Below are 16,607 nucleotides of genomic sequence, written 5' to 3'. Positions count from 1 at the left end.
CAATAGTGCAGTGTATTTGAATATCACCACAACAGATATACAAATGTATTGCACCACTCAAGGAAACATGTAATGTCACACATGCCTGAAACATACATTCAGTAGAATATCCATTTCGGGGTCCCATGGTGAACTTTACATACATGTCGGTAACCACTTATGATAATTTTCTATAAACCCTTATCTTGAAGCAAGAAGGTGTCCAACGAATAGCTTGTACCCGAAATGCATTTGACATAAATTCCCAAAGCAATAGCCTCTGTGCGACTGATTTGTCACAAGCTAGTAATGCCCAAACCAATAACCTCTGTTTGAATGACTTCTGATGAAGAAGCTAGTAATGCCCAAACCAATAACCTCTGTTTGAGTGGTTTTTAAGAACTCAATGATTTCCAAACCATTAACGTCTGTGTGAATGATTTGTGACAAGCTAGTGATTTCCCAAACTAACAGCATCAATTTGAGCAATTAGTGGCTCACCTTCTTGACTGGTTTCACGTCCTCCTCACTCTCTGATTCGCTCTCCTCGCTCGAATCCTCTTCGGATTCCGATGCGGAGGCGCTCTTCCCCGAGTCCGACCCCGACGACCTGGCCTCGCTGGAGTCTTCCTCCTCGCTCTCCTCATCACTGCTTTCCTCGCTCTCGCTTCCCGAGCCTGAGCTGCTGGCAGACCCAGAGCTCATCTCACTCCCTTCTTCTGAAAAGTGATAACACACACACATACAGCATTCATCATTCCGAATGGTCTCGAGTCCGAAAATGAAACAAGGTTCATTACTCTACAGGTTCAGTGGTCAGAAAATGAATAAAAACAAGATTAAATATTCCAAAGGGTTGCTAACACGTTCCATACTGAATTCTGAAATGCCCATAGACTTAATACGCAGGTCACCAGGTTCCCATACGGAACGGGTTAAATAAAAAACGAAATTAAGTCACCTGCCCAGCAGAAGGACCCTAGCATGAAATTTTACCATAAAATCCTATTTTTGTTCATGATATTATCTGACAGAGTTTTGAAAGCTCTTTCATATGATGCAACTTAATAACTTTGTGATTTTTCAAGCCCGCAAACCTTGGGACCCTTCTGGCAATGGACATTGATAGTGAAAAGGTTCGAGAGACTTCATCTCTTACCTATGTTTGTATAAATAAAAGGGACTTGCAGAACTGGGAAAGCTACAGTAGAATTTTAAGGAAACCCAAACTCAAAGAGAAATGTGGAATGAGTGAAAGCAGCAACATTAGTAGAACACAGGAGTGAAAGTTTGAGGAAAATCGGACAATCGATGCAAAAGTTATGAATTTTTAAACTTTTGGTGTTAGTACCACTGGATGAGGAGACTACTAGAGGTTATGACGTATGTGTGGACAACAATATAAAGAAAATATGAAGGGAATTTTAAAAAAAAAATCAAATTTTCTAGCATAATAAAAGAGCACTTGACTAACCGCTTTCAGAAAGCAGGGGGAATAATTGCTACACTTAACATATGTCAGTGTCAAGTTGATGGAAAAATGAATTTTTGTGGAATTCATCAGTTACAAACTATAATCATAACTTTTGTTTCATAATCCCCTAATTTGTCATTATGGCCTTAATATTGGACTGAGGCACGCTGCTATACCTGAGTCAGCTTGCTCACTTTACAACTGCGTTATTGAGTTTGGATGGGCAACTGAATGTTGATGAAAAAGCTTGGCATGTTATCCTACTTGTAAAGTGCCTTGGCACATTAAAGATCCTATATGAAGGGAATAAATGTTCGTAAAATTCGTTTGTAGATGAAATATATGTTGGTAATTGACCAATTATGCAAAAAGTTTGGCTCAAATCCCCGCAAGCATCTAGATATCCGCTATTTGCAAGTCCCAAACATCCCCCTCCCTCCCCCTCGAAAACCAGCCACAGTACGGGACTCCAAAAGTTGTGACGTCACGCCAGGGTAGTTAGAGCCACGGGCCCCGGATGCTCTGTAGAAAAGCATTTGGCATCGGGAAAGAATTTCTGTCAATTTTTTTTCAAAGTCTGAAATCTCTGCTATTTATACTTTTGACACCAACTCTTTACTGTTTGTCTACACTTAATAGTATTATCATGAACTGCTTCTTCTCAAACAATTATTTTGTATTACTATGATCTGCAACAAGCCCAAATTTCACACAATTATCACAATTTTCTCCTCATAGTTTTGGTGCGAAAGTAGATCCGGTCGGCCGTCGGTCGGTATGACGTATCACCTCGCAGCTCGTATCGTATGCATTGTACGTACGTACGTGCGGTTCACATTTGTATCATCGTAACTTTTTCATAGCGGTTCGTTTCGAAATTTCGCGTCGATCAATTTTGAGCTTTCACTCCTTCCGAAAATGGCCGAGAACAGTGAGTTATCAGAGTGATCTTTTTATGGACTTTGAGGAGTACGTTAGTGAAGAGGAATGAAGCGACAAAAGCAGAGAAGGGGACGAGAATATAGACGAGGACGATGGAAGTTGGGAAGATGTAAGCTGGGGAGAGGACGATGGAGAAGTGGGAGAGCAAGGTGCTGTCGACGTCAATCCAGCCGGGGAAGCAGCGGCAGGGCCACGGGTGCCGCAACCCTATGAGCCGCTGCCTTTCGATGGAGATGGAATGGCAAACGACGGGGATGCTCCTCGTCTCGATTTTAGACATATTCATTAAGACATATTTCAAATTTCATGGCGAAATGATGTTTCTATCTTGAGAAATTTAACTTTGAAATCACAGCAATATCACCCCATTTTTTTACGAGCACGCATGAAAATGTGACCCAAATCATGTTTGCAAACAACGCCGAAAAGCTGCATTCGCGTGTGGATCTCCAGCGATCAGATAATGAGCGTACAGCGGTTAGAAAATACGCGTAACAAGCGCAGAAGCCACTCCCCCTATGTGTTGTCATACCCTGTGTGCGCTGCGTGCGTACGTACGTGCTCGGTATTCAGTTTACATTCGATTCACATGTACCGTATTGAGCGCCCTACAACACGTACGAACCCCGCGTATGTATGCAGGCGCAGCTAGCTAGCAGCAGCTAGGCAGCCCCGCCGGTAAAATTCGGGGAGCCGAGCGGACGAGAGAGCATCGCGATTGCAAGCCAGGGCAGCCGGCATGGCGAGCATGGTTACGTTCGCACTTTGGCTAAGCGGACATGATTGTATTCACAACCGACTTCTCGGCTTTATAGTGCCAGTGACTCGAGCATCGCGAGTGCACTTTCGAAATATAAATGCCATATAAATGAACAACGATAAGATCATAACCAATCCACAAGTAAACTAATAATAGTAGACAGAAATTTAGTCTGGTTGTTTTGCAAGACGTACGTGATTTGTGAGCGTGACTGTATCCGATATGTACAGTACAGGGTGCGTGCTATGCTGTGATGCGTGTTGTAGGCCTATAGGAGCTATCGCAAGCGACACCAGCCCAGTTTCCTGCCTCGATATGCACATCATACACAACACATACACACACACACGTAGTGACACACACACACAGAGGTAGCTCTTTGCTGGCAGCATCTGGCGTCCGCACCGTACCGCGCGCTGGCACGTACAGAGTCGCATCACTCGCGGATTAATCTTTTACGCGGGACGTTATTTTTCCAACCAAAATAAAACTAAAAAAGTCCTCTCAAAATTCTAAATTTTCTGAATATTATGTGATGTATCAAAAAATCGTTCACTAGAACATTTTTTTCTAATAATTCTTAAACAAATTAGAACATAAAATCCATCATAAGAGAGCGATATGACGCAATTTTAAAGCTTTGACAGCACTGCATTTGCGTGGACATAAGAGGGAATACCCTTACGTGACATCATAATCTAGGGGTCTTGACTCAACGGGGAATAAGGCTTCGATATTTTGACGAAATTTGAACGCATATTCCTCAAAAACCAACCTTTTTAGGGGTTTGAAAGATGTGAGATAGGAAAGTATGGTTAATAAGCCTTTCAAAAACACAAACAGTCCAGTTTTTGGCGATCGGCTTCTTATGTGAACTTTAAGGATTACATATTGCACAGAGTACATATTCAGTCCAGCTATGCCTGGTCTGACATACACGCCAGCTTACTCAAGGTGCGTTCAAGCGCTCTCCTAAAGCGAACTGTACCATACCGTACCTGCGCCAGAGGAGCGCTCCAACGCTCCTAAAGTATACTGTACCGTACTGTACCGAGCCAAAAGTGGACCACTTCCCGATGTGCTCCAAAAAGGTACCAAAAGCATACCAAAAGTTCCCATGGGAGAATGCGTGTAACATGCACATACGTCATAATGCAAAGAGTTCGTTCTCTTTGTTCGGGACATCTGTAAGTAGTTCAAGCACGCCGGGTGAATGACCCTCTTGCAGAACTAGGAAAGCTACAATGTGCGACCTCTTCTTAAGATAAAGTATGAGGTACACTTTCTACGCAGAGCGCTAAAACGCTTCAAATCTGGCACAATTCAGTACGGTACTCTTTAGTTCAGTTCGCTTTGGTTCGCTTTAGAGTGCTTGAACGCTTCCTCACTCAACACACTTGTGCATCAGCCCAAATCAAGAGCCACTCCCACCCCCCCCCCCCTTCTTACCCGATGAGGATCCCTCCTCGTCTTCCTCCTCCTCACTCTCCTCAGAGCTGGAGTAGAAGGACTTGGCCTTCATCTTCTTCTTGGTCACCTCCTTCCGGTCACCGGTCCAAGGGAGCGCCTCCTGATGTGTAATCAAGCAATATGAGGTCACAGGTCAAATATGTTAAAAAAATCAAAAACAGCCCCCAGAAACCACAAAATACATGCAAAATTTGAACAACAACAACAAAAAAAATGAGCAGGCACAGTCATACACAAAAAAAGACTTCCTAGTTCATAATTGCATATCATTTTGTTCTCTTTTAATAAATTTGCCAGATGTACCATGATCTCTACTCTTATGTCATTGACTGTTTTGGGCTTCTTTTTTTTTCTCACTTGAACAAAGAAGCCACAGATATTAATGGATAAAACCTTCATAAATGATTGCTGTATACAGCATGTGATTGGTCTTATTCAGCATGGACCTTCTCATATGTACTTTAGCACTTTGCCTGTATGGGTCCCTTCTCTCATACGGCTGTAAATGCAAGCAGGTGTAAAATTCATTGCAGAGACAATGAGTTAAAGAGGCATCTAGAGGCACCAAATAATTCCACGTGAAGGAATCAAACTTCCATTCTCCATTCATTCACTTTAATCTCAAACTCAGACGCTCCATTCCTAAACAATTCTTTTCTGACATTTCAATGTGATGAACCATTGCCTCTTCGTGTTTCCTGTCTATATGTATGTGTATATTTTGTCAATAATTTGTTTTGTCAACATATTTTCTATTTTGCTTTTTCCTTATCTATGATAATGTGTGTACACACAAAACAAGAAGGTAACTAACAAGGACATATCAAAAAAAGAATATTCCACTCCTTGTCTCATTTCATTGATTGGATTAATGAGAGAATGAATGAATGATATAAAACTGAATGACATGAATGCATGCATGGGTGAAAGCATGTGTGAATGAGTGAATGAAGGAGTTGAACAATGAATGCATGAAAGAATGAATGACTTAATAAACAAATAAAAGAATGAATGAATAAATGAATGATTGAGTGAATGAGAGAATGAATGAATGAACGATGAAATGGCAAATAAAGGGATGCATAAATGAAAGAATGAATAATGAAAGAAGGGTCAAAGGTTGATAAACCATGATTAACGTCTGCCATTACATACCTCAACAACTCGCACACTTGGATCTGGTGCCACTTCGGGAAAGTCAGGCAGCTCAATGTAGCCTGTGGCCTTGGCATTGATCATGTGGGAGAGAGAGCCCAGCTGGAACTGGTCACGGTCTGGTCAGAGATGGAGACAAACACATTTACGTGCTTAGTTTTCTTTTCTTAAATCATTATTAGGGCGTCCCATACAGTGACAGGTTCCCTCAGGACTGCACCATTATAAAAAAAGAATAAACCAAACAGTCCTTTCCAGGGCTCTCCACACAGTGATCTGTTCTCTAGTGATTGCACCATTATAACAAAAGAATAATCCAATAGCACTTTAATCACGGCCTTCCACTCGGCACTCATCCTCTCAGGACTTCATTTCCTATCAAAGAATGCCTTGTAGTCCTTTTCAAGATTATCCACATGGCCATTCCACCTTTGCATCACCCCGATTCACAACACAAGAAGACTCTAATCCCCATCCTTCACATTTTTTATTCACAGGGTGTGCTGCAAACCTCTGACTCTTATCGTCGTTTTGCTATCTTACTTGCTTGCTTTTGTTGGCATTAGTTAAATTTCACTATCTGCAACATGCCAAGTGATTTCTGCATTGTCACCATCCAATATCAAGGGAAGCTTCCACAAGCAATACTGTAAAACCTCTGTGATGGTGGATTTATGTCTGGTCTGGACTTACCCTTGAAAACAGACTCAATGACAGGTGCTGGCTTAGTGGACAGAATGATCTTCTTAGCGTGTTTGGAGAAGGTGCTGGACTTGTCCCCCGGTAGGAGGAGGTGCTTCAGGAATCGGGCGCGGTCACGGATGTCATAATTCTGGTCGTACTTGGCCAGGTTGAGCACATACTGGAGCAGCAGTTTGGTCTGAGGGGGTGGGGTGTCATCAAAACAAATATTTAGAAAATTTGTCTGTAGTAATTTCAGTGCACGTTTTTGACATCATTTTGAAAAAGAGATTTCAACATTAAATGCACCTTGGAAGACACATACATATAGGATGTCAAAGTTAACAAATAAAGTGTGACTGTTAGTTCGTCCCCTCTTTCGTGTCCCATTTCTTCCTAAATGAAACTTGTTTCTTTCAACCCATCCCAAAGTTGGGTGGCTGAAGTTTTCAATAATCATGATTAGGATCCATTATTTGATGAGTCTCAATAAATTTGTTCAACTGGTTGTGCTTGGTCTTTGGGAGCAAAGACTGCAGCTTAAAGGTCATAAAGTCATCATTATTATACTATTGCTAGTTTGAAGTGAAGGCCTTCTACTTCTCACTTTGAGCAAAAAGTAAAGACAGACCTGCTTAGAGTTGGTCAGGTACAGCTTGGCTGCAAGGTTGAGGATCTGAAGCTTGACGATGTCCTCTTCGCCAATAAACCCCTTGGCCATCTTACGGAGGACGTCGGGAGCAATCTTGGGGACGTTGTCCGAGTACTCACCGATCAGCCACAGAATGCTGGCCCGAGCCATGGGCACCTAGGTGGACATGACAATTAGCAATACTGTCAATCGGGTCAACAAGACTTAAAGCCACTATTTACCACTTGCAGATGGGAAAAAAAACAGCTTTTGTGCTTCAAAATACATGTACACTTTTGTAGTTCCATGAGTTACAGATAAAAACAACCAAAGTAACAAGAGACCCGCGGGTCTAGCGCTCACCTGAGTATCGCAAGTTTACCTTTCACGCAGTCACTAATCTAAATTATTCACAGCTCTACTAAAATTTGACCAGGCATTCTCAGGTAGAAGATGAAAATGTACAATAAGGGCCCAAATTTTAAAGATTCCTTAATTTGGGGGGATTGGGGCCCCCTGGGGCCCCCTGGGTGGGGCATGGTGCCCTTTTTGATAAATTGAGATCCTGACCCCCTAGGGATGCTACCTGCCAAGTTTGACGAAAATCCATCAAGAGGTTTACAGGAAGAAGATGAAAATGAACAATTCAGGCCCCTATTTGGACCTTCCCAATCTCCCCCCCCCCCCCCCCCAAGAGGGGCACCCCTGGATCTGCTATGAAAAAACTTCAAACTACAGTCATTAATGTACTCACTCATAGTATTATCTTAGCTCTATAACTTCTGATTCTAGAGAAGATTTTAAAAGATTCCTTCATTTTGGGGGGTTTGGGTCCCCTGGGGGCCCCGTGGGTGGGGCATGGTGCCCATTTTAACAAATTGAGTTCCTAACCCCCTAAGGATGCTACCTGCCAAGTTTGGTGAAAATGGGTCATGGGGTTCTCAAGAAGAAGATGAAAATGTACAATTTAGGCCCCATTAGGACCCCTCACCACCCCTCTCCCCTGGGTCCCAAGGGGGGCACCCCTGATTCTGCCATGAACAAACTTGAAACTACAGCCATCAATGTACCAACTCATAGTATTAACTTAGCTCTATCACTTCTGGTTCTAGAGAAGAAGATTTTTACAGATTCCTTAATTTTGGGGAGTTTGGGCCCCCCTGGGGGCCCCCTGGGTGGGGCATGGTGCCCATTTTAACAAATTGAGTTCCTAACCCCCTAGGGATGCTACCTGCCAAGTTTGATGAAAATCAGTCTTGGGGTTTTCAAGAAGAAGATGAAAATGTAAAAAGTTTACGCACGACGGACGACGGACGACGGACGACGGACGACGCACGACGCACGCCGGACGCCGGACGAAGGGCGATCGCAATAGCTCACTTGAGCCTTTGGCTCAGGTGAGCTATAAATGTTGATCAGTATAATCGATGTGAAGTATTGCAAAATAATAGACAAAATGTGAACAATACTTTTATTCAATCGTTTCTAGTATGAACCGTCTACAGTTATGGTTTATCAAGAAAATTAGTGATATCTCCTTACATTTATTACTTTATTGCAAATTATAATATGGTAGGATGTTTTGTGATACAAATAAACTATACATATGCATCAAATGTGATAATTCAAACATTTTTTGATTACCCCTTTAATGGCAAACAGTGGCTTTAAAGCTCTACAAGTAATAATAGATTGTCATACAGGCATGCACACACACAAGCATGCATATGTATACGCAGACACACACAGACACCCAAGCACATACACAGGTGCAAGCACATACACAGGCGCACGCACAGAATCACTCATACATCCAAGACACAACAAGGAAAAGTCCTTTGCTTACAGTGATGGCATCAGCCAGCTTGGCCATGTGACGGATGATTTCTTTATGACCTGTGGGGTTCATCTGGAGTAGCTTGCGAATGACCACCACACTCTCCGCCACCACGGCCTCTGAAATTCAGCACAGAAATACAGTACATCCTTGTTATCATAGGGCAATTCAAGACATACTGTACAAGTGGGTATTTTCGTGCGAGTAATTTTTTATGCTCGGCCAGGTAAGATGAATTTCAGGTGTTTTTTAATTTTGCGGAATCAGGACATTAACTACTGGAACATATGGCATGCAAAAATATTTGTGTGCCTTTATTTTCACGCTAGCTTGTGGTTGCACGAGGTGTGCAAAATTTCCACACCGTGAAAATTTCCACTTTTAGAGTACATTGTAAATCTACCCAATCAATTTTTATAAACAAATGTAGTCCTTTTTTTTTTTTTTTTTTTGGGGGGGGGTCTGTGGAAAGCTATCTACATTATATGTGACCGTGCATCACAAAACAAACAAAAAGTCTCTCTCTACATTATACTAAAGTTTGGGATCATAAAACGAACAGGAAATTGTGTTTCAAGCCGTTTTTCTCTAACACTTTTTGGTGGAATTGTGCAATTAGGTGTGTCTTATAAAGTTCCCTTTTCATTTCTTAAAAAACTTGTCCATGCTCTTCTCTTCAGACTATAATAACTTTGGAAACGATGATGCTACTGCTTTGAAAGTTAGCATTAATTATCTACAAAATGTGTTCATAAAGCATGCTCAATTTCAGCTTAATCTCTTAATCGCTTCATTGTTGTTGCTCCATTTGGTTTATATCCTATTCTTTGTTCCAATCATTGCACAGCTTGCACAGCTTGGTATAAAAGATAAAGAGCTTGAATAGACCCTGTACTTGAGAGCCTCTTTTCTCAGTTTACACTTTCCAGAGTGTGTGCGTTCTTTCCAATATGAGGATAGGTTAGGAGAGTCCATTTGAATTGAGTTATATATAATATTTTAAAGCTTAAAGTCTGCTCTTTCAGAATCTGCTCTCAACTCAAAATCCATGTCTGGCGACTTCCTGTTGGTTTTGTGACGCAGGGTCACATATAATCCAAGTAAAAATCATACTGTAAAGACATCTATTTTTAAAACTGTTTTGTATGGTCAGAAATAGAGCTGAAGTTAAATCCTGTATGAGTCAAATGTATGCATTCAGAAAAACTCTTGCAAAATTTGGTTGTGTGTTGGGTCACTGCTAAACAGGAGAAATTGTTTTTTCAAAACCATTTTTTCTTGATCCTTTTCTATTTGTATTTGAAATCTTACCATCTACTGCAAAGACAAATCATTGTGCTTCAGTTTTAATACCAAATGCCATAAAACCAACTCTGATAACTAATGGTAATACAGATCATGTTTTAGTATTTTTTCTAAATACACCTATTTTGGCAAATAACTTTTTGAGAAACAATTATCACATAAGGTTCTTGTATGGGTATATCTTGGCCAACCAAAACGTGCGTACGAGTGTAGCTGCACTCATCACATGGACATAGATTAATCCACAGCAAATTCAACAGGACATAAAACACTCTAGAAGAGGGAAAATATCACACACTGCAAAATGAGAAATGTCTACTTTCTTCTTGGAGATTAAAAAAAAAAATTCTCTCACCATCACGATTTGACATGAGCCCCATGAGACCATTCATGCATGACTCTGTCACCTCCTCAATATTGCTGGCACAGCGGCCGATGGCTTGAATCGTAGCAGCCACAAACTCCTTGTCTGAGCTTGTCACATACGTCTGTGGGCAGACAGGAGATGCAACAATACTTCATTTTTCAGAAGAGGCAACAGTAATTGAATTGAAAAATATTTATATATCATATATTACTATATATATTTTTCACTTGATGTTTTGCTGGCCATTTTTTTTTTCTTGAGGGAACATAAAACTCTTCACTAAAACTTTGTACTCGATCCTGAAAATCCTCACAACTAAACATTGCTTTTTAGTCTAAACACTTCATAGAAATAATGTCAGACCGACTTAAGATTTCAACTTAAAAAGCAAGCGTCTTCCAGACTTCACAAAACACCTCCTCGCCAATAAAACAACAAAAATTAATGACAAATTTTGTGATGAAATTTATTGCTTATTTGCTAAATGTTTTGATGAGCCTTTCAAACTAACCTGCAGCTCTTTGAGGATGGTAGAGATGCTGGTGCCACTCGCTATATTGGTCATGATCTCTAACTTCAGGAGTCGGATGTGGGTCGCGTCGCTCGACCGCACGAAGAAGCTCTTGAGGAAGGGCTCAAACATGCCGCGGCGGTTAGCGCTCATGGTGGCGACGTTGCTCAGCACCACAGACTGCACTTCCCTGGAACGATCACAACATTTCTTTTTTTTAATTTCATCTCATTTTATCCCATCACACTGCATCTGAAGTGTGCAAATGGTATTGGCATACCACTGTTATAAGTGTCTGCTCAAAATCAGAAGATATACAGTCAGCATAAACTTTTCCCTTTTGGGTTTAAAAGATTGTGATTTATTTCCTTCACCTGCATTGAATACTAACAACATTTTCTAGTTGCCTGCAGTAATGTGTCTGTTGTAATGAGCAATTGTCACGCTAAGACATAGTGATTGTCCTTACATTGAAACCAGACGGGACATCACAAAGGAGAGTTCAATTCCACTTTACATCATCCTCTTCTTGTTTTGCACTGAGGGCTATAATCTAAACCATTATTTTCATCTTATAGGGCCATAAGGTAGGGTTAAAATGTCTATTGGAAACATATCATACTAACCACACATAATATTATGTGCTCTTGAAAGAGTTTAAAAACACCAATGCAGTTGAAAGAGAGTCACATCTGTTTGACACTCACATGACTCATTCAATGTTCCTATTTTTGGCTATTCATTACTGATTGAAAACAAGTAGATTTGGACACATTTTGGTGACAGCCTATGGAATATTGTCTCTTTTAAAAGGCAGGGGTCATATTTACCTGTGACTCCTGAGCAGTCGTACCAGAGGCTTGGCAATGAGGCCCACTTCATTCTTGGGGGCAATGTGATGGTAAAGTTGGGCCACAGCCATTACAACCTGCACATGAAACAAAAACATGGCATCTGTGACAGGCAAATCCTGTTGCTGAATACTGAATAAGGAGGATTTCACATCAAACAGATACTAAAGATGGAAAAATGCCAGGCTGCAATGTTGCATACTTACTTACAATTTTAGTAGTTGCTGTTTTTTTTTTTTCATATAAAATGACAGTCCATGATTCAAAAATATCAAAGATTCTGCAGGTGTGGCATAATTTTGATGATTTTCATCTCTAACATTAAACATGTGCCCGTCGATGTGATGCTGATCAAGGACAGTACATTATCTGATGCAATGCTCCACACACGGAACCCCTTATGTGTCATCTCTGTATTCTTATTGTATTGCAGGGCATTTCATCCATGTCTCTTTATGCTACACTTACAGAAGTTTGCCTCCAGTTTGGTCATGAGTTTGATAATGGATGAAATATACCACAGCATGATTAACTGATTGCCCCTGTGTCTGGGAGTGTAATGCCTATCTAGCTCATGTGTGATTTCAGTCCATTACCTTTAGCATGTAAGAATTGACAGTGTTACTTTAAATTCCATTTGGTCCCAATGAGGCATGTATAGGGGTTGCCATTAAAACAGGCAGAAAATATTTGAGTTGTAAGCTAATAGTAGGCCTGTTTCATTTTTCTCTTTAGAATAACAAAATATTGACTGCTTTCATAAATCTTTTAAACGGGGACACACACACACACACACACACACACACACACACAAATATCAATGTACTGCTTCAATCAGTTCTTAATCAGTTGCAACACTGCATTGCTTACCTAACTGCTACTGTCAACACTACACTGTTCACATAGTATCTAGCACAAGGTGACTCTACTGTAATATACATTCAATGAAAGTGTCCACTTTCATGATGTGATTTGGGATAATATTGGCTGGAGACATTTAAGGCAAACCTATCACGGCGGTCAATGGTAATGGACAGGGGCACTTTGGGAGCTCTTACCGATGCATTCCTACTCTGAAGGAGAGGTTTGACGCTGCGTAGAAGAAGTCGGTGGTCGGAGTCCATGATGTACGGCTTCTTCTGCTCCGTCTCTTTCTCTTCCTCGTCCTCGTCGCTGTGCTCTGACCCGTAGAAAGAGCGCTCAGATTGCTCCTGAATAACATCCTAAGGGGGGGGGGGGGCAAACAAAATATGATTGAGTTACCAAGTCATTTCATTGAACATGATAAATCCTCTGCGTGCTTTGAGTGGTAATTGGCACAGAAAGACCCACAGCTCTGTACACACTGTCCAAAGCTCCTGGCATATTAAAAGGATTAAAAGAAAATTCACAAAATTCAGAGTCATAGGTGAGTTCATTGAAAGGGGAAAGGGTGAGAGGTGAATTTCTGTATACCCTTGACTCTCAGGTGGTAGGATATATCTCTAAGTGTATCTACTGTACAACAAAACTCATCAAATGGAATAAATGCACTGTACACCGATGAAGGACATCACAATGGATCTGTACAGCAATCAGTTTCCCAAACAAGAAAGTGTCCTATGCACCTCTCTATAAACCCACACAACAAACATGACCCATCCAAATGTACCCCATACCCTGCAAGACTGTGAAATCATCATAGCCTTTCTACAGAACCCAGAATGTAGGGGTTTTTTTCACCTCTCATGTTAGAAATGCAGAGCTGCTAAGAATTCACCCATCATAATCAGTAAGATTCCCACGTACAATCTGTGAGATATTTGCATGCAACATGCATCTCTATGGGCATATTTAATTCCAAAAATATGGGGGTATTTATATTCTTTTATCCAGATACAAAGAGCTATTGGAGTTTTTAGGAGGTCTCCTACGGACTCAGCAAGGCTCGGCAGCTCAAAAAGAGCTGCAACTAGGAAGAGGCAAATGGCACGGACACTCACAGCTTTGTTGGGGTCAAGGAACTGCGTGCGGGAGTATCTGGTCAGCATGTTGATGATGACCACCTGGCCCCACTCCTCCACATCAATCAGCAGATTGCAGAGCTTGCGGAAGTTTTTGTGGATCAGGTCAATCCTCTCCGGACACACCTCTTCGAAAGCCATGACAACGCTGCCAGCGACAAGCTGCCAAACAAAATAACATTCAAAATGCATGCTTTACTATTTTTTTTTCAAAGATTTATGGAAAAACTTGACATGTTGTTCTAAACATCCATCTCACATCTGTGTTTATGACTGAGGTAAGAACACAACGAACTTCCCCAAAAATGTGGTTTGTCAATGACAGACAACCATAATCCAGTCATACTAGGCTGGAAAAAAAAAAGTAATTTCAGTCAAATTTTCTCTAGTTACTGTAAATTGTTAACATTGAAAATCAAGAATTTCATACATTGTACGTCCTATGAACTTTATTCCATTTCAAAGTTTCAGTATATCTTGAAGTTTGTCAAAATTCTAGTTATTCCATGACTAGGCCTTGTAAACTAGACCTCGATTCTAGTTACTGTACGAGATCTAGTTACAAAGGAAAGAACAAACAGGCAGACAGAAATATGAACCAAACTGCCTTAAAAAAGTCTATGAACACACACAAAACTGAGCATACATCACAATTAATCAGATAGTAACAATGAGGCAGTAAAAAAAAATGTACCAACAAGTTGGTGCACTCAAGAACTTACTGTAGTCTTGTCAGCCAGGAGTTTCTCGATGACTTCTACAAGCTGCTCCTTCTGCTCTGGATCCAAACTATAAACAAGCAAAGAACAAAGCAAGCAACACAAAAATCCCAAATATTGTGTGATGAACGTATCCAAAAATTGTAGCTTTGTAGCCAGAGAGACAGACAAGGTAAAGTGCTTTTTACTTTCGTAAACTCACAAACACACACTACGTTAATACTAAAATTCAAAGTACATACAATGTACACCCTTTCACTGATCTATGAGGAAAATAAGTCAAAAGTTATCTGCAATAATCAGCCTTAATAATAATAATATGAATTTATATTGCGCTATTAATTCACTCTGTAGGGTGCTCAAAGCGCATACATGCTATTATTACTCTGGGCCCTGTTTCATATTTAAAAGCTGTTTGTAAAGTTACGAACGACTTACGAGCGACTGGTGATCAGTTCTTGTGCCGAATTATTGAAATTCTAGTAAGTATAGCACATCACAACTGATCACCAGTAGCTCATAAGTTGTTAGTACCTCTACAAACAGCTTCATGAAACACCCCCTGGTCTCTAGATACAATATTTCCTGCCAGCACTGATATTGCTCACTCTCCACTCCCTGGAGAGCATTCCAGTCAGTCGCCATCTTACAGGCGAGCACATGTATGCTGATCAACACTCATTCTTCAAGGTACCCATTTATACTCCTGGGTAGTGGGTGGAGAGCAGCAATGTGGATAAAGTGCCTTGCTAAAGGGCAAATGTGTCAGGCTCCGTGGGGATCAAACCCAAAAACCAAAATCACGCTCATGCCATTCAGAGACGTGCGCTCTTATCCACTCAGCCATGGCACCTCCAAAAAAGTCTCACCAATGAGACAAGACGATTTACCAGTATTAAATGTATCCATCTTGACTGAGATATTTCAATTGGTTAACTCTTAATGTGCCAGGCCCAAAACCCCTAACGTGCCAGAGGTTTTTACCTAATGCCAGAATGTTTCAAAACTGGACTGACAATGACATTTAAAACCGCCATATCTCTGAAACTATTGACTGTTTTGAATTGAGTTCTACACAGTTCTACACAACATATATCAAGAAATGTTTGTTCTTTCGTGTCATGTAGTCAGTTTGTCATAATATCTATATGAACCTGAAATATTGCAGAAATAAATGATACATCCAAAAAAAATATTAGAAATTTTTGTGTTGTATGGAAAAAAAGAGTTAGTCGTGTTTTTCTTCAATAAAATGCTGCCTTGACTCTGTGAGAAAGTTTTAGAGCAACATCTCCTCTTTCAAATGATAACAAAATTGTCTTCTAGAATTGTATGATTACAAAGATACTAGCACTTTATTTTGTCTTAGCAATTTCTCTTTCTGCCTCAGTAATTCATTCCCAATCTGAGTCCTTTAGTCCCAGATCCTGTATTGGAAACTAAACTAATTGTCCCGGGCCCTGGAAGAGTGTCTTTTGTCCACTTGAGAAGGAAGAGCCTACTAATCCTTCTTTTGTCTAAGCGGACCGCGGGTGGGGGGTACTCTATTGAAATCGGCAGGTCTTTGTCCGCACGCAATTCCTATGCTAGGGTGGGGACGATTAGTGACGTTCACCAAAACAAAAGGATGAAAGACTTGACGGACAAACGAAAGCTGACCCTCTTTGAGGGACAAAATCAAAGCAGCTTCCCGCAGGACAGCATCCAAGCGGAGCAATGCAACTGGAACCGCATTGACAATACACACAGATTCAATAGCATACACACGTGTGGTTTACCAATGAGACTTCTGATCCATACACATCTCGCAGTGGGTGCGATCGCTGCGGATTTTCCCGACACGAAAAAAATACATCTAGCTGAAAAATCATGTATTTACTCAAAATTGTCCATCGTAAGCATGCTCATATTTTTAGTGGAAA

General features: G+C 40.8%; 1 protein-coding gene across 1 annotated transcript in view; it reads right to left on the bottom strand.

Annotated features, from left to right (window-relative positions):
• The window catches only part of LOC139708606 (AP-3 complex subunit beta-2-like), a 55,320-nt gene that overhangs the window by 14,847 nt on the left and 23,866 nt on the right, over positions 1 to 16,607 (bottom strand). The window contains exons 7-18 of the mRNA XM_071620546.1: positions 14,689 to 14,755; positions 13,946 to 14,128; positions 13,022 to 13,186; positions 11,943 to 12,040; positions 11,113 to 11,302; positions 10,590 to 10,722; positions 8,939 to 9,048; positions 7,093 to 7,269; positions 6,474 to 6,660; positions 5,781 to 5,899; positions 4,605 to 4,725; positions 481 to 698 (exon numbers count right to left, since the gene is read on the bottom strand). Coding sequence (XP_071476647.1) covers positions 481 to 698; positions 4,605 to 4,725; positions 5,781 to 5,899; positions 6,474 to 6,660; positions 7,093 to 7,269; positions 8,939 to 9,048; positions 10,590 to 10,722; positions 11,113 to 11,302; positions 11,943 to 12,040; positions 13,022 to 13,186; positions 13,946 to 14,128; positions 14,689 to 14,755 — 1,768 coding nt within the window. The remainder of the gene's footprint in view (positions 1 to 480; positions 699 to 4,604; positions 4,726 to 5,780; positions 5,900 to 6,473; positions 6,661 to 7,092; positions 7,270 to 8,938; positions 9,049 to 10,589; positions 10,723 to 11,112; positions 11,303 to 11,942; positions 12,041 to 13,021; positions 13,187 to 13,945; positions 14,129 to 14,688; positions 14,756 to 16,607) is intronic.

This window comes from Diadema antillarum, unplaced genomic scaffold, assembly GCF_040938485.1.
Source record: "Diadema antillarum isolate AM-2024a unplaced genomic scaffold, OU_Dant_1.0 seq00001354_RagTag, whole genome shotgun sequence".
Lineage (NCBI taxonomy): Eukaryota > Metazoa > Echinodermata > Echinoidea > Diadematoida > Diadematidae > Diadema > Diadema antillarum.
This window is presented reverse-complemented; position numbering and strand designations above follow the sequence as displayed.